The sequence below is a fragment of the Mytilus galloprovincialis genome, chromosome 13 (assembly GCF_965363235.1).
Source record: "Mytilus galloprovincialis chromosome 13, xbMytGall1.hap1.1, whole genome shotgun sequence".
Taxonomy (NCBI): Eukaryota; Metazoa; Mollusca; class Bivalvia; order Mytilida; family Mytilidae; genus Mytilus; species Mytilus galloprovincialis.
In genome coordinates this window covers 24,283,116-24,303,075 of record NC_134850.1, presented here as the reverse complement: position 1 = coordinate 24,303,075, position 19,960 = coordinate 24,283,116, and the positions used below count along the sequence as shown (strand labels likewise).

At 33.7% G+C, this 19,960-nt stretch overlaps 1 protein-coding gene across 1 annotated transcript in view; it reads left to right on the top strand.

Moving 5' to 3' along the window:
* LOC143057438 (uncharacterized) overlaps positions 1 to 19,960 on the top strand; it is a 34,970-nt gene that overhangs the window by 13,458 nt on the left and 1,552 nt on the right. The window contains exons 3-4 of the mRNA XM_076230744.1: positions 6,605 to 6,828; positions 18,058 to 18,188. Coding sequence (XP_076086859.1) covers positions 6,648 to 6,828; positions 18,058 to 18,188 — 312 coding nt within the window. The 5' untranslated portion in view covers positions 6,605 to 6,647. The remainder of the gene's footprint in view (positions 1 to 6,604; positions 6,829 to 18,057; positions 18,189 to 19,960) is intronic.

The following is a 19,960-nucleotide window of genomic DNA, read 5'->3' as shown; positions in this document are numbered from 1 at the left end:
GACTTGAACACGAGATAAATATATATTTGTAAGGTGTTTTGTGTAGCTTCGGAAGCCACTACATACATGTAGTTAGGACTTTCATTGGCGAATTGGTAATTTCCGTTTTCAGAACCTGAATGTAAAATTCATGTCAAACAATAGTAATTTCATTAGCAGCTTTATCGGCCGGGACAAAAGAATTCCTTGGCTAGTTCTTTTAGTTTATGTTTGTTACGAGAGATAGGTTTAGTATGGTTGTTGTTCAGAATAAAATGTTCTTTTAACTGTGGAATACGTATATCAACTATGTTCATTACTGAAGTAACAAAAGATTCTCCCGTTTTATCCATTTCAAACGGTAAGTGCGGGAGGAGTCGTGGATGATATTACGACACCCATTTCAATTGATAATTGACGGGGGACGATAGTCATGATAGTTATGTTCTTTACTGAGAAATGATTTAACTGTCGGTCTTGAACGATGTAAAGGTCTCCTGTTATAACATGGGAAATTGGTAATAAATGTATTCGGAATTACTACAATTACATGAAGTATGTGTAGTTTTTACTAATATTAACATCTTTACACAATTGGCTATAATTAAACACATTTATCCGGATACGTTTCTTGTAACTATAACAAATAAGAGGAAGCTCAGTATTATTAAAATATACAGGAAATTGTTCTTTAACAGAATGGTCGTTAAAATACCAACAATATTTACAAAATCAAAACCTTTATTGACATACATTATTTTAATAAAATGTTGTTTATGATCATCAGGGCGATTAATTTTGGGAAACAAATTTCCATGATATTATCATTAAGACCGAGAGGGTAGACTGTACGTAATTTTTTAATCCAATTTATTTCAATTATTTTCCGTGATCGTCTAAAATTTGAATGAGATTCACCAGGCTCCGTATTTACTACATCTAAAGGTTGAACTGTTAAATGTTTAATATGATGATTGTGCTTCTTAATGTGTTGATAAATAATACTTTTGATTTTATTGGGGCTTTTAGAACGATACAGGTGTTCTCGCGTTCGTTTGGACAAATATCGTCCAATTTCACCTACGTACTAAATACCGCAACCCGGTTTGTTTCATGTGAGTAATTGAATAATACTGTTTACTTTTCAAGTTATATCAGTTTCAAAATTTATTATTTAACCCTTTGACTTTGGTAACCGCTTTACCTTTGACTGTCAAGAATCGGCCTGGTGACTTACGTTTTCAAATAGCGTCATGGCAACCTTTGCAACAATTGATAACGTCATTCTATTGTACGTGGTACCTGCAGATGATTACTCGTTTTGATGACACTAATTGATAGAAATTTAGAAATGGTTGTAAAAACTGATAGCCTCATTGAATTAAATGGAATGTAAGCTAAAAAAAAACGTGTAATTTATCTTATCTGGTTATGCTTTTTGTATGTCGTAATGCGATTTAGTTTTTCATATTGAATAATCACTCTTTGCACTGCAAATAGTTATCAAAGGTATCAGAATTATAATTTAGTACGCCAGACGCGCGTTCCGTCTACAAAAGACACATCAGTGACGCTGATATCAAAATATTTATAAAGCCAAACAAATACAAAGTTGAAGAGCATTAAAGATCCAAAATTTAAAAAAGTTGTACCAAATACGGCAAAGGTAATCTATGCCTGGGAAAAGAAAATCCTTAGTTTTTCGAAAAATTCAAAGTTTGGTAAACAGGAAATTTATAAAAAATGACCACATTATTGATATTCATGTCAACACCGAAGTGTTGACTACTGCGCTGGTGATACCCTCGGGAACGAAACGTCAACCAGCAGTGACATCGACCCAGTGGGGTAAATAGTTTCCATAGGTACCAGGATTATAATTTAGTAAGCCAGACGCTCGTTTTGTCTACAAAAGACTCATCAGTGACGTTCATATCAAAATATTTATAAAGCCAAACAAGTACAAAGTTAAAGAGCATTGAGGATCCAAAATACCAAAAAGTTGTGCCAAATACGGCTAAGTTAATCTATGCCTGGGATAAGACAATCCTTAGTCTTTCGAAAAATTCAAAGTTTGGTAAACCGGAAATTAAAAAAAAAATGACCACATTATTAATACATTGTATTCATGTCAACACCGAAGTGTTGACTACTTGGCTGGTGATACCCTCGGGGACTTGGGTGCACCTGTTTTTAACGGGAACCTGGGTTTTCTCGAATGCCGTTTGTTTGCAATGTATTTTAATTTTTTGTTTGCGTATGTCTAATGATATTATTTCAGTTTTATTACGCTTCGATTAATTCTACCTTAAAACGTCAGTTTATATTTTGTGGCTGGGGCGGAATTCGTAAACTATTGATAAATAAAAACTAACGAATATTCCGTATGTCGTAACTAGAATCCCATTCCCTTTTCACGAATATGACCTACTGAACTAGTATATTTACCGGGCTTGTAATAATATGAGGAACTCGACGGGTGCCACATGTTGAGCAGGTTCTGTTTACCCTTCCAGAGCACCGAGACCTGATATCATCCTCAGTTATTGGTGGGGTTTGTGTTGCTTAGTCTTTAGTTTTCTATGCTGTTTTATGTGTATCACTAGTATTATCTATCCGTCTGTATTTTTTTCTCTTTTAGCTCACCTGGTCCGAAGGGTCAAGTGAGCTTTTCCCATCGCTTTGCGTCCGGTGTCCGGCGTCCATCGTCCGTCGTCGTTAACTTTTACAAAAAATCTTCTCTTCTGAAACTACTAGGCTAAATTAAACCAAACTTGGCCACAATCATCATTGGGGTATCTAGTTTAAAAAATGTGTCCGGTGACCCGGTCAACCAACCAAGATGGCCGCCATGGCTAAAAATAGAACATAGGGGTACAATGCAGTTTTTGGCTTATAACTCAAAAACCAAAGCATTTAGAGCAAATCTGACATGGGGGTAAAATTGTTTATCACGTCAAGATATATCTGCCCTGAAATTTTCAGATGAATCAGACAAACCTTTGTTGGGTGCCTGCCCCTTCATTGCTAATTTTAAGGAAATTGTACTGTTTTTGGTTATTATCTTGAATATTATTATAGATAGAGATAAACTGTAAACAGCAATAATGTTCAGCAAAGTAAGATTAACAAATAAGTCAACTTGACTGAAATGGTCAGTTGACCCCTTTAGGAGTTATTGCCCTTTATAGTCAATTTTTAACCATTTTTCGTAAATCTTAGTAATCTTTTGCAAAAATCTTCTCCTCTGAAACTACTAAGCCAAATTAATCCAAACTTGGCCACAATCATCATTTGGGCATTAAGTTTAAAAAGTGTGTGGCGTGAACCTGCCAACCAACCAAGATGGCCGCCAAAGCTAAAAATAGAACAAAGGGGTAAAATGTAGATTTTGGCTTATAACTCTAAACCATAGCTTTTAGAGCAAATCTGACATGGGTTAAATAATCTATTAGGTCAAGATTTATCTGCCCTGAAATTTTCAGACAAATCGGACAACCTGTTGTTGGGTTGCTGCCCCTGAATTAGTAATTTTGAGGATTTAGCAGTTTTTGCTTATTATCTTGAATATTATTATAGATAGAGATAAACTGTAACAGCAATAATGTTCAGCAAAGTAAGATCTACAAATAAGTTGACATGACCAAAATTGTCAGTTGACCCATCAATGAGTTATTGCCCTTTATAGTCAATTTTTAACCATTTTTCTAAAATTTTAGTATTCTTTTAAAAAAATCTTTTCCTCTGAAACTACTGGGCCAAATTTAACCAAATTTGGCCACCATCATCATTTTGGTATTTAGTTTTAAAAATGTGTGACGTGACCCTGTCAACCAACCAAGATGGCCGCCATGGCTAAAAATAGTACATAGGGGCGAAATGTAGATTTTTGCTTATATCTCTGAAACCAAAACATTTAGAGCAAATCTGACATGAGTAAAATCGTTTATCAGGTCTTTGTGCCATTGACTTATGTCCGTTCTTTGTAATATTTGTTTTTCATATGCTACCCGAATATACGTTTCTTTTTGTGTTATTTAATACCCTTTCATTGGGGCGCTTCTCCTGTATCTGAGTAAGCTACACCGCAACCACAGAAAAACGTGATGTCCCTTAATTACTCATTATCGAGTAAACGTTTACGTATTAACAGTACTGTTGGGCTATCTTTTTATTATTTGATCGGTCTACACATACAATTCCATTAGGACGAACACCGTTGTATTTGTATTTGCACGGGGAGATAAGTGTTCAAAATTTTCAACATTAAATGTTAGAAAGACACAATGTCATAAATGAAACAAATTGTAGGTACATAGTCTTAATTTTTGAATTTTCAACATTGTTTTAGAAAGACACAATGTCATAAATGAAACAAATTGTAATCGCATAGTCTTAATTTATATGACTTTTTTGAATATCTTATTGACTGTGCCATTAACATTTCAATGGCGCGGTAGTTTTTCGTTGATGTTAATAAAAAATTCCAATATGGCTATGAAAGAGACTTCTAGTAAAAATAAGCTTTTAAGAAAAAAATATTTCACTAACCTGTTAGTTTATCTGACAAACTCTTTGATAAGATCAATTGAAAACAGCAAATAAAAGTAAACTATTGGGGCGGCATCTCTGGACGGCATATTAATGGGTCCAGTGGTTGCTCAATTAAATGGTGGGTCATTCATTGGCTCTGGTGGAAGAACCCGGAACCACGGAATCGGTTCAATTGCAGCCATGTTTCTATCAGCGCTGCTCAAAGTCTATATCGTCATATATAAGGTCATTGATGCTGCACATCAGTCAAAGCCGATGTTTGACAATCAAAAGTTATTTTTCAAATCGGCGCTCTTTTTTGGTTGTGTGTAAGAGTGATATACCTCGTTTTCACACGTAATGGTCCGTAGACATACAAAACAAAATATTCGGTACCCAAAGTAATGGTATACTCAGACATTAACGTGCCATTGGTACTCGAAACGCCGGAATTGTAAATTAATTGTTTCTGTTTATGCCACCACCCACCGGATGCGGCATTAGGTGTTACCTTTGAACACCCGTCCTTCCGACCTTGTTTTGATGACCGTGCTAATAATCAAAGAAAACGACGAAACAATTATAAAAAGTTTAGAGGGATAAATACTGTAAAAAGTATTACTGATAGATAATGTTAGCTGTGTCATTTTGGTCTCTTGTTGGGAGTTGTCTCATTGGCAAGTCCATATGTCCATCAACTAAAAAGAGTTTGGTTTTATTGCTATATTATACACGGAATATGGCAAAGGCGCATTTATACAATTAACAGATTGGAGCTTGGACAACTTTTAAAACTATCAGTTCATTTGAAAAAATATAAATAGAAAGAAATATGTTAATGTAAGCAAATGACAATAGCTTCTGTGTAATAATTAATTGATAGCAATGGCTCCATCGTGATAGGGCTTCAATAACGGAAAACTTCACGAGTCCGGTAGCAGAATTCTAAACAACACCGGATTTTCTTTCAACACTGGCTTCCCAGAGCACTGCAAATTCTCTTTAACGCCAAGGAACAACGTCACAGCAGAAATAACATCGACGTTGGGCTGATCCTTGGTAGTTAAAGGTGCATCGGCCATATGACAGAAAGAAGGTTAAAAGTGGACTTTACCGCATTGTTGGTACAAAGACGGGGACATGAAAGTCATTTTTTGGCATGACACTTATCGATAGAAGGGTTTTATGTTAAAAATTTAAGCGATGGTAGTATTTTAATATAAGCAATTTTGAAGATTTAGACGTAAATATACCCTTTGAACGAGATAAATATTTAATATTTTTCCACTTCTAAGCTTCATATTTGGTTTTTTTTTTGTCTCAATTATTTCGATTCTAATAGACAAATTCGGTAATTGTGTTAACCTAGAAAGCCCTATACATACAATACTGTTTTGGCTGTTCCGTTTTACTAAATTTTGATAATATTAGTAATATTATATAATACACTGATTATTTTGTTAGTCGCATTTTTTCACTTTTAATATATATTTTCTTCCAATGTAATTTTATTCGTTCTGAGAGGTACACGAAACTTTAAAACGCCCGGTATTTTACATTTAAGTTTTTATTTACCTAAAGATACGTGTGACGTCAACTTGTTTCGTTGCCCTGCCAAGACAATAACATCATTTCGCGGAATTTTTGTTTAATGAAATTTTACCATTACAAATTAATTGAAATAGACTAATTTGATTATTTTGCTGTAAAATAGAGATAAATATTCTGTATCTGAATCTTGGCCTACGTAAACTGGGTATTTTGATGTAAAAAAAAAATGAGAATATCTGGAAGAATGAATCAGTTGGTCGTAACGCAGAACAGCCGTTTTTGTGTATAACTGCGTTTGCGCGAAAGGTATATTTATTGTGATTATCCTGGTTAACAATAGTAGGTCGTCACATTTGAATGCATCTTAATCACTTGTACAACATTTGCCAAATGTATTCCTTTTTTCAGGAATGATAAGTATAATTTTCATCTTATTTTAGCAAGGTTTTGCTAAATTATATGTATGTACTGTCCTAAAAAGTGTAGAAATAGAAAACTGTATTGTCATTTTATACTGGTTTATATCATTGACTTGTTTTAGCATTTGCATAAAAAGTGGAGGAAACACTGTGGTTAATGTGAATATGGCTATGCTGATGAGCACAATGCCGACACCACTCAACCAAACTATCGGTCTAATCCAATCCAGGTGTGAAGAGATAATACCTGTAAAACCTCCAGCAGCACAACAACCATGTCCTATTCAGAATTCACTCCAACCTATTTTGTATCAATCACCAGTATTTGCAGATATAGAGTCTACAGGTAGTTTGAATATCTACATAATTATATAAATACATATTATAATTCTACACTGCCCTTGTGGTCTTGTAGTAGCATGCTTGCATGAGTTCAGAAGGTTGTGGGTTCGACCCTGACCTAGTAGGGTGTGTCAACATGTCTTCATGATAACTGGCCAAGCGTGGAAGTGAAAAACAAAGCAGGGTTTATATTCATGTTATTCATACTGTTATCATGGTCTCGTGCTGAATATGTATTTAATTTCAGTAATTTGCCAGTGGATGTTACACAACCATATATCAATCTAATATGCATTGTTATAATACTACAAACATGACAGGTAATTATACCAACCAAGTTTAATACTTTCAGGTCGTCTACGATACATGCACAAACTGAAAGATTCACCAGCCAAGTAGTCAGCACAATGATTACCATATTTTGTTCACATAAATTGAAAGTGCCAGTATGTTCGCTTTCTATTCAAAATATTGCATTATAAGCAAATATCAGTTGTTTAAATACCTTAGACTGACTCGTTTAACAAAATTATATGTCCGAATTAACCGAAACTGGCCGTATTTGTACTTTATTATGTAAATCTTAATTGCCGAATAGTAAATTACTATTTTTATATCTGGATGTATTGTATAATAAAAATAACAGCAATATTGAAAAACAATGACTTCAAAACTATGCTCACATCATTTTTTCAGTGCCAGCATGTCCTTTTTTTACTCAAAATATTTAATCGTAAACAAATTTCAGTATCTGTACAAATATCGAGGTGGATAGAAAGGTTATCCAACACATCTAAAAAATATTGCATATGATGGGATATAAACATCATTGTTTACGTTGCATCGTTCTCCATTTTTAACTGTCTTTTCAGATCACTAACTATAACTCGATGCATTTAATACATTATTCCTAATCGTTATTCATCTTGGATTTACATGATTTAATCTTCTGTTTCATCAAATGTTCAAAACGAAAACTGTACAGTGTATTGAAAGGGATGATATCTGTGACGTCTGAAAAATATACTCGATCTGAACATGAATGAAATATTGCCACTGGACGTAATGCTACAATCAAATAATCAATAATCCAACATGATATATTAACAGTATACTATTCCGTGAAAAGAACTTTTTCATACTTTGCATTATACAGTACATGAATCAGTCATATGAGTGTTGAATGGTGCCGTTAAATAGTTTTGTTTAAAATACAATTCTTCACGGACTACTGTCTTAAAATATTACTGATTTACTATTTGACTATAAGATTTACATAATACATTTAAAATATGGTAAGTTTTGGTTGATGCGGACAAATAATTTTGTTATGCGAGTCAGTCTGAGGTTAAAAAAAAACCTACAAATATTTGTTTACGATTCAATATTTTGAATAAAAAGAGGACATGCTGGCTCTCTAAATTATTGCGAGCATTTTTTTGTAGTCAATATGCTCCAATTGTGCTATGATTTCTTTTATACAATCCATTCTTACATGAAAATATAACTGATTTACTATGCGACTCTAAGATTTACATAAGAAAGTGCTAATATGATCAGTTTTGATTGATGCGGACAAATAATTCTGTTATGCGAGTCAGTCTGATATATGACAACTACTGAAATTGGTATTCACAGAAATATTTTGAATAAAAAGAGGACATGCTGGTTCCAATATTGCTGTCAATTGTATTATGCGGTCCATAATGACATAAAAATATAATTGACCTACTACGCGGCTATAAAGGTAAATTGATAAAGGTCAGTTTTGGTTAATGAGAACAAAATAATTTTACGAGTCATCCATATTTAATATTTATAAATGATTTTTTAATATTAAAAAATCGGGTATAAATTCCACAACGGCTTGCATACGAGTCAGCCTGCCTGATATGTGAAAACTGTTTGATTTTGGTGATGAACAAAAGGCGTGGAACATAAGGTGAAAAGAAAGTTGTTTGTTCCATTCGTACTTAGGTAAGTTCAAGTAGAGATTTTGTGCCATAACAAAAGCAACATGGAGTGAATATCAACGACTTAAGTCAATAAGCATTTCCAACCAGGGCAATACCAAATTCTATAAACAAACTAATATCACCCAGTAGACTGTCCATTCCATCTATTATCAAGCCACAGCTAATAGTACTTCAAAACAAACTGACTTTTATACCAAATTTATTAAATTTTGCTAGAGTTTATCGTTATTTTCATTGATCTGTAGATCAGTAAATCAGTAAAGAACAAAACTGTCTCACTCTGAGATTTCATACAGTCAAATAACGTGGATTAACTTGCTTTATCCGAAACTTAGCTTTGTACTAAAATTGACAAAATTGTGACTTCTGAGCTAATTCCAGACGGATACGATATAGATCAGGTATCACGAAACGACCAAAGAGGTGGCGGTCTAGCTGTTGTCTACAAAACATATCTGGATGTCAAGGTAGTTAAAAACAATTGTCATTCTACCGATTTCGAACTAATAAAGTGTAAAATTGCTACTAAAAACTAACAGTTTCGACTATGCGTGATATATCGTCCACCTCCATCGAAAGCGAAAAAAATCGGAAATTCAATCTTCTTCGAGGAATGGTCACAGTTTCTATATCGTACTGTTGTTGTTTCAGAAGAACTTATTATAAAAGGAGATCTAAACACATGTGCATGGTCATACCCTCGATGTAGTCATAACGAGAGAAAATAGTTCTATTTTGTGTGGAATACCTTCAATTTAGGACCCACATCTCTGTGATAACAAATACAAACCCTCTGGCAATCATTTAGCGATTACGTCACAACTTTACATCGTTAAACCACAAAAAACAGCGCAAAACAGTGACATTTCGGAAATATCGTGATATAGAAGTCGAAGATCTGATCAATGACTTGATTAATTCCGCCTTTCTTTGTTATCCGGAAGAATAATCAGATGAACTTGTGAAAGTATATAACTCTGAAGTTCAAACTATCAACGATGAACATGCTCCATTACAAACAAAAGACATTTTGCTAAGACCTAACACGCAGTTGTAAATCGATGAATTGCATTCAGCAAAAAGAGAACATTGCAAAGCTGAGAGACAAACGCGTAAAACAAATTTAGAGGTGTACAAACAGATTTATATGGACAAAAGTGTACAATGAAACATACTGACTTTGAAATGTAAAAATGAGTACTTAAAATCCTAGAAATTGGAAACGACCAAATACAGCTGCATAAACGTACGAACAATCTCATGGGAAATAAAGCAGAAACTGTATTACCATCACATCGGGACGAATATGCACTATCCAACAGATTTGGTGAATTCTTCGTTGGAAAAAATAGACACAATTCGCAACAACCTGAGTAATTCTAACACATCATCAACATAAGTTGTTAAATCCCTTGAAACCGCTTACTTCGCTTTAACCAGCGTCAAATGAAGAAGTTCTAAAGATAATCAAGACAGCTTCGGCAAAATCATGCGAACTCGACTCAATTCCTACTTACCTCTTAAAATCATGCCTCGACAGCTTGCTTCCTATCATAACCAAGATAGTAAACATTGCAATGACAGACTCGCAAGTTCCTGCATTTTACAAGGAAGCGGTTTGAAAAAAAAACGGTCTTGACGCTGATGAGTGAAAAAACTATCGTCCCGTTTCGAACTTGCCTATTACGTCAACGATCTTGGAAAATGTGAGTGAAACTCGGTTAGAACAGCATCTTGAAGCAAACTCACTTTTCGACAACATGCAGTCAGCATATCGTGCTTGTCATTCAACAGAAACGGCTCTATTACGGGTTCACCAAAATATAGCATTGGCACTTGATAATAACTGATTTGCGGTAAATGTTATACTCGATCTATCTGCTGCATTCAACATTATCGACCATCCCATCCTGATCAATCGGACGGGTTAGAATACTCTTACGGCATAACTGGCTGAGCGCTGCCATTGATGAGATCCTATCTTGAAAGTTGAAATTAACATGAAGCAATTGGCTTCGTACTATCAGATGTAATTAACATTAAATATGGCGTTCCACAAGGTTCAGTCTTGGGACCCCGATTGTATTGTATTTTTGCAAAACCGATCAGTGAAATATGTCGGCGACACAACTTTAGCTTGTTTGTGTGTACAAATGTGTATACTGATGACACTCAAGTTTACTTAGTTATCAAACCACTCTATAATTGGGACAACATATCTTTATGTCTAGAGACTTGTTTACCTGACATTAGTAAATGAATGTGCTTAAATATGCTGAAACTGAACCAAGACAAAACTGAACTGATCTTATTTACACCAAAACCTCGTGTAAAGGAATTTTCGAATTGGCATCTGTTATTTGATGGATCAATAGTAAGCAGTGCATCTGTGGTAAAAAAAATCTTGGCGTTTATTTTGATAGAACATTAAGCATGAAAAAGTAGGTCAATGGCATCACGAAGTCGTGCTATTCCAAATTAGGAACATTGGTCGAATTGTAATATATCACCGAGAATGTCTGTGAAACTTCATTCTGCTCGCTTGTCACGTCACGTCTAGACTACGGAAACGCTCTGTTATATGGAGTAAATGCCAGTTTGGTCAATAAGTTACAGCTAGTACAGAAAACGGCAGTCAGGCTCGTTACACATACAAAGAAACGTGATCATATAACACCAGTTCTTGTGTCTCTTCATTAGATCCCAGTGCAGTACCGAATACAATATAAATTTCTTTTATATACTTTCAAAAACCTGCTTGGCCTAGCGCCCGTCTATCTTAGGGAACTCCTTAGCGCCTATCAATCATCAAGATCTCTAAGATCGGAAAATGCAATGCAGCTTATACAACCTCGTGTACGCACAAAAATCTATGACGAAAGACGTTTTGACAAAGCTACTGCGACTCTCTGGAATAATCTTCCCAGCCATCTAAGACATGAACAATCAATCAAATTTGTTTAGAAAAATTAGAAAACCCATTATTTTAGACTCGCTATCAGTGATTATAATTAGATTTTTATACTGACAATGACTTTTTATTATTAGGTCTTTCCACTTTTCTGTGGAAAGACCTATTGTTTTTCTTCTGAAAGGGCCCAAATAAGCATTTTCTTGGTTTTCGCACTATAACTTTAGTTTAAGTTAATAGAAATCTATGAAATTTTGACACAAGGTTTATGACCACAAAATAAAGGTTGGGATTGATTTTGGGAGTTTTGGTTCCAACAGTTTAGGAATTAGGGGCCAAAAAAGGGCCCAAATAAGCATTATTCTTGGTTTTCGCACAATAACTTTAGTTTAAGTAAATAGAAATCAATGAAATTTGCACACAATGTTTATGACCACAAAAGGAAGGTTGGTATTGATTTTGGGAGTTTTGGTCACAACAGTTTAGGAATTAGGGGCCAAAAAGGGACCCAAATAAGCATTTATCTTGGTTTTCGCACCATAACTTTAGTATAAGTAAATAGAAATCTATGAAATTTAAACACAAGGTTTATGACCATAAAAGGAAGGTTGGTATTGATTTTGGGAGTTTTGGTCCCAACAGTTTAGGAATAAAGGGCCCAAAGGGTCCAAAATTAAACTTTGTTTGATTTCATCAAAAATTGAATAATTATAGTATAACTAATCGCCGTATTTGAATATCAAAAATAAGACAACGCGTGACCGAACGACGCATGGATTAAACGAGTGCACAGCACGAGTTTAATCCATAGCGGCGTTCGGTCACAAGTTGTCTTATTTTTGATATTCAAATACGGCGATTAGTTATTCTTTTTATTACATTGGCAAAATTTGGCCTTTTTTTATGAAATTAATGTAGAAAATGTAAGGAACTATATCTTTTTCCTACGCATTGACAATTTGTTTTGATCCGACGTTATCGACGTCTTGACAACGCGTATTGTTGTATGACGTCAGAGAGTGAAATAACCACGTTTATTTCACATGTGAAATTATCGGTTTTTATCTAACTGGGAAATCAATGTAATTCATTGCAACCAATGTAATAATTGGGGTTCTTTGATATGCCGAATCTAACTGTGTATGTAGATTTTTAATTTTTGGTTTCGTTTTCAAATTGGTCTACATTAAGGTCCAAAGGGTCCAAAATTAAACTTAGTTTGATTTTAACAAAAATTCAATCCTTGTGGTTCTTTGATATGCTGAATCTAAAAATGTACTTAGATTTTTTATTATTGGCCCAGTTTTCAAGTTGGTCCAAATCGGGGTCCAAAATTAAACTTTGTTTGATTTCATCAAAAATTGAATAATTGGGGTTCTTTGATATGCCAAATCTAACTGTGTATGTAGATTCTTAATTTTTGGTCCTGTTTTAAAATTGGTCTACATTAAAGTCCAAAGGGTCCAAAATTAAACTAAGTTAGATTTTAACAAAAATTGAATTCTTGGGTCTCTTTGATATGCTGAATCTAAACATGTACTTAGATTTTTGATTAGGGGCCCAGTTTTCAAGTTGGTCCAAATCAGGATCCAAAATTATTATATTAAGTATTGTGCAATAGCAAGAAATTGTCAATTGCACAGTATTCAGCAATAGCAAGAAATCTTCAATTGCACAGTATTCAGCAATAGCAAGAAATCTTCAATTGCACAGTATTGTGCAATAGCAAGAAATCTTCAATTGCACAGTATTGTGCAATAGCAAATATTTTCAATTGCACAGTATTGCACAATAGCAAGAAATATCTAATTGCACAATATTGTGCAATAGCAAGAAAATCCAATTGGATTTCAATTGGAGTTATCTTTCTTTGTCCAGAATAGTAGTTGAATCAACTTAAATCATTGTTTTATACAATATACAATGTATATTCACTTTTACTACCAACTGATATATTAAAACAATCTTTACCATTCAGTAATAACAAGCACTTTTTTACATTTTAATATTTTATGATGTATTTAAATGAGTAGTTATTGTTGCAAACTTCATTAGAAATTTGAATTGAGATCAGTTTTGAAATAAGGGAAAGGGGGATGTGAAAAAAAAATTGGGGGGTCAATTTTTCATTTCAGATTTCATAAATAAAAAGAAAATTTCTTCAAACATTTTTTTGAGAGGATTAATATTCAACAGCATAGTGAATTGCTCAAAGGCAAACAATTTTTTTAAGTTCATTAGACCACATTCATTCTGTGTCAGAAACCTATGCTGTGTCAACTATTTAATCACAATCCAAATTTAGAGCTGAATCCAGCTTGAATGTTGTGTCCATACTTGCCCCAACCGTTCAGGGTTCAACCTCTGCGGTCGTATATAGCTGCGCCCTGTGGAGCACCTGGTTTTATATGTGTTCAAAATTTCAGCATTGATTGTTTTAATGTTTAACATCTCTTTTAACTGCATTGATTGTTTAATGTTTAGCGCTTTGAGTAATTTTAATTAGATAATGAATGCGCTATATAGATATTATAGATAACAAATAATAATAATAATAATAATAATAATAATAATAATAATAATAATAATAATAATAATAATAATAATAATAATAATAATAATAATAATATTTCAATAAACAGACATACTTGAAACAATTATTCGTGAAGAAAACGAATTTACTATGATTAAGTTTCAATTAATTTTAGAAGTGTTATTTCATTTTTAATTTACTATAATCTTCAATATGTAAATACAAAATGACCAGTTGGTCATTTGTTTTTGATGTACCTTACCACTTGCTATTTTTTGTCAGTGTATTCAGGATACAATGCCAATCTGCGTTAACGCGCGTTAACTACAAAAAGTAAACCGTGCATTTTTTCATAATAGCTTTATAATCCCTTGATCTACCAGAGATTATCCGATTCGGATTGCCCTACCAGATCACCCTAGCTTGAGTTTCTCCGCTTTGGATGCTTTCCGTTATTTTTTTAAAAACGACTGAATACAAACTCTCTGTTGATTTAACGTATTTAAACATTGTGTCCTGATCTCATAAAGGGTATACGTATAAACTATATACATGATATAGGAAGTATATATGGAAGTATATACTAATGATTGTGTGGCGTTCGAAGGTAAACTCTATGAAGCTTAATTGTGTTTTTTTTTAATTTAATCTAGTATAGCCGGGGTGTAAAAAAGTTATTTGGACTTCTTGGTGTGTCATTGTAAGATCACCTTCTTGCTTCCGGTCATAGGGACGATCTTACACAAACACACCGCGTGCTCATGTGATATCTATCACTGACAATCGGTCAATTACGGCTTCAAAGTAAACTCATCATAGATACCAGGACTAAACTTTGTATATACGCCAGACGCGAATTTCGTCTTACAAAAGGCTTATCAGTGACGCTCGAATCCAAAAAAGTTAAAAAGGCCAAATAAAGTACGAAGTTGAAGAGCATTAAGGACCAAAATTCCTTAAAGTTATACAGCTACGGTAATCTATGCCTAAGGTAGAAAATCCTTAGTTTTTCAAAAATTCTAAATTTTGTAAACAGTTAATTTATAAATATAACCATATCAATGATAATTCATGTCAGCACAAAAAGTGCTGACTACTGGGCTGGTGATACCCTGAGTGATACCCTTTGTCAAAACACGACAATAAATAAATTACCATATTTTCACATCATAATAGACCAAGAGATTTTCCTGACGATTATACGATATGGATGCACAAAAATAATAAAATTGTGCAGAGAAGACCAAGTTCATGGTACATTGGTTCAAGAATTGGATAAACATTATTTTTCACCAGTCACTCGTTGCATATGACTTAACTCGTCAATATGTCAATACATGTCAAAATGACCAGTTGGTCATTTAATTTTGATGTACCTTATCACTTGATATTTTTTATGTCAGTGTATCCAGGATACGATGACAATCTGCGTTAACACGCGTTCACTACAAAAAGTTAACGTGCATTTTTTCAGGTTAACACGGAAGTAAAAGCGAAAGTAAAAGCCCGTTTACTCTTTACAAAATTAGAAGACTCGTCGTTTTTGCGTAAACGCGGAGGTAAACGCGAAAGTTAACACCTGTTTACTTATTATGTCTACTGAAATTTCGGAGTCAATGCACAGTAACGCGGCGTCAACATGAAGTGCACACGTGTAAACGCCGCGTTAACCTCTCCGGCCCGTCTACATGTAACGCTTGGACTGCAACAAACTGTAGAACAGTTTTAGACAGTTTGACACCAGAACTGATCATAAAAGTTCTACGTAGCTAAAACTGAAACTGACAATTCTACTTCGAACAGTTCTAGGGTAGAACTGTTCTAGATAGAAATGATCTAGGACAGTTAAGAACACTTTATGACAGATTATTCTGACAGTTCTAATGAGAGTTAGAAGTGCTCTCCACTTAACATATACTTTTTCTCGAGAAAATTCTAAAAAAATTTCAAATCTAGAAGAAATTTTATTTTTTTTTATTCTTAGCTTCAAGCACATAATTCTCCGATATATTTTCCGTATGCTTTGAACTCAACGTGACCTTTTTCGTAAAAATCTAGTGATCGCAATACGCATGGAGCTGTCATTAAACTAAACTATAATTATCTTATTGTACATGTGCTCAATATCAATGCTTCTTTGTTGGTTATTCGTTAAGGTAACATAATAGCTCCCTTGATCTACCAGAGATTATCTAAGGCGGATTACCATATTTTCACATCATAATAGACCAAGAGAAATCTGTGTTAACGATTATACGATATGGATGCACAAAAATAATAAAATCGTGCACAGAAGACCAAGTTTATGATATTTATATTAGCTCAAGAATTGTATAAACAGTATTTTTCACCAGTCACTCGTTGTATATGACTTAAATTATGTTAATGAAGAAGAACAATATTCAATATTATTATGACATGGCTGCTATGGTAGTATGACAACTGATATCATAATATGTTTACCTGTATTATTCGAATTTGTGTGCTCGTATACATTTACATGTATTTGCTAATTTAAAACCTTCTTCAATAATGAAAAGAAGATAAAATTACTAGATAAACTTTGTGAAAGTGTGATATGCTGAACAAATCTGTGACCATTTATTTTCTTTAGTTCATTTTGTATTCCAATAATCATTACATGATTATCTTTATTACATATTATAGGAGACTTGAACCTGTGTAGTTTTCAATCACAGTGTATGGTCAATGTTAGTTAAGACCCTTACATTTTGCACAATTTCCACGTCACGCACTGTTTCTTGATGATATTTTTTCTGAAATAATCTACACAAGATCAAGATTCTCTAAATCATATGTAGTACCATATTTTCTTGTCTTAATTGCTAGTAACGACATTTTGAATGTATGACTATGTCATGGCCATGTCTATGCCATGCGTTGTTGTCTTGTTTTAAAGTCATATGAATGAGAAAAAAATATATGCATATATAAGGGCTAGTTTTTATCACATTCGTGTTTACATTTTCTCAAGAAAATTCAATCATTTGTCGAAATTTTAGAAGAGTTTTTTTTTTATTTTAAGTTGCTTGCTTCAAGCAAACAATTCGCCGACATATTTCCCGTACGCAGTTACATGTACCTCAGCGTAACCTTTCTTGTAAAAATACGGTAATCGCAATGTGCAAGTGAGAATGATTAACAAAACGTAAACATCGCTCCGTCATCAAAATAAACTATATCTTATTGTACCTTGTTATACACGTGCCTGAATATCCCTGTTCCTATTTCATTGTTTACAAACAGGTAACAACCTTTAAACTTATGCTTCAAAACACGACAAGTAATTAAGCTGCAATATTTTTACAACACTGACCGATTATAACATTTTTTAAATTATACAAAATGTATGCAAAACATAAAATAAACTCGATAAAATCGTGCACAGAAGATAAAATTTATGATATATCTATGCATTGGATTAAGATTATGTTTCACCGGTCACCAGTTTCATATGACTTTGATATTAACTTATATTAATTTTCATATTTGAATCTGTAATCATTGACATCCTCAACTTCACAAAATCACCGCTACATGTATTTTGACCTTTTACATTTTTAAACATTCAAATATTTTGATGTCAACACTGATTCAAGAATACCCTGACTGAAAAAAAAAACCAGATCAAATTGAAGGGTTGAAAGTTGGTAATCAAGCTTTACTGCATAGTTTATGCTGTCTTGGTAGTTTGTTTTACATGCACAGCTAAATATACAAAATGCCCATTTCATCATACACGATTCAAACATAAATATTAATGCATTGATACAATTGATTTTTTATTTTCAGATGTTTCTCCCCCAAATGGATACACATTTGTAAAACGTATTGGAAAGGGAGGATTTGGCAAAGTATATTTAGCGAAAAAAAAACAACATAACTGGGCAGTCAAAACAGTGTCGAATCAAAATTCAGAATTGGTAAGATTAATTGAAGCATTATAATCATCCAGAATTGTTTAGACGTATTCATTTTATATTGTCATTCAAATGATATGATATAATGCTGTTGTTACAATCTTTTTCTTAAGGTAACTTATTCATCCGTCTCGATATCTTCTGTATAAACAAACTGTTGGAAAGAATTGAACAAAGACAAAATGTAGGCTGATCAGAAAACTTTCTTCAATCAGCAAAAGAATGCAAATTTCAACATTGACCTCTGACTGCCTGTCTTAGTATCAATTCACACCTGTGAGCTTAACTGGCCAAAAGGGCCAAAGAGTTTTTATAATTTTTTGGCGTTCGTCATCTCTCGTCCGTCGTTGGTGTCGTTAGGTAACCTTTTACAAACATCTTATCCTCTGAAATTAATGGACCAAAAAAAACCAAATCCGGTCTCAATCATTCTTAGTATTTAGTTTTTAAAAATGTATCCAATGACCCCGCCCTTAAACCAAGATATCCCCTATGGCTAAAAATATATCATGCGGGTAAAGTGTAGTTTTTGGCGTATATCTCTAAAACTAAAGCATTAAAAGCAAATATGACGAGTGGGAAAAAATGTCAATCAGGTCAACATCTATCTGCCTTGATATTTTCATGCACATTCAAGGACCTATTGTCGGGTTGCTGTCCATGAATTGGTAAACTTAAGGAAATTATTTTCTTAAATATTATAATAGATAGAGTTAAACTGTAAACTTGAAATAAACTATCCGTAGAGTATCTAGTTTAAAATGTAATCCCAATACCCTGTCCATCAACAAATAAGGCAACAATGGCTAGAAATAGAACATGATGGTAATATGCAATCTCTGAAACTGAGAATCATTTACAGCAAATCTGAAAAGAAGTAAACATGTTTACGTTTCGTCCCCGAGGGTATCACCAGCCCAGTAGTCAGCACTTCGGTGTTGACATGAATATCAATTATATGGTCATTTTTATAAATTTTCTGTTTACAAAACTTTGAATTTTTCAAAAAACTAAAGATTTTATTACCCCAGGAGTAGATTACCTTAGCCGTATTTGGCACAACTTTTTGGAATTTTGGGTCCTCAATACTCTTCAACCTTGTATTTGTTTGGCTTTTTAATTATTTTGATCTTAGCGTCACTGATGAGTCTTATGTAGACGAAACGCGCGTCTGGCGTATAAAATTATAATCCTGGTACTTTTGATAACTATCATCAGCTCAAGATCTTTCTGGCTTGGATTTTAAGACGCATCAAACAACCCCTTGTTTGGTTGCTGTCCCTCAATTTGTAAATTTGAAGGACATTTTTCAGTTCCTATTCATGTTATACGACAGCAAACATTTTAGGGGTTCGTAAAATGCTATGATGTCATCATCGTCTTTGTCGTCCGAAGAGTCATTTAGTTTCCGGGCAATAACTTAAGTTTAAGTAAATGTATCTTTATGAAATTTTTCATGAATGTTCAACAACACAAAAAGGAAGGTTGTGATTGATTGTGGGGGTTGTGGTACGAACTGTATAGAAAAAGGGACAACACAAGCATTTTTGTAGTTTCCGGACAATAACTTGTGTGCAAGTGTATGGTTGTCTCTGACATTGTACCACAAGGTTCCCAATCACAAAGGGAAGGCTGGATTTAAGGTTTGAGGTCATCAAACATGCAGGAATCAGGGGGCCCGAAAAAAAAGCCCAACACACACATGTTTTAGTTTCTAGACAATAACTTGTGTATAAGTTTATGGATATCTCTATCATTGTATTTGAAAGGGGAGA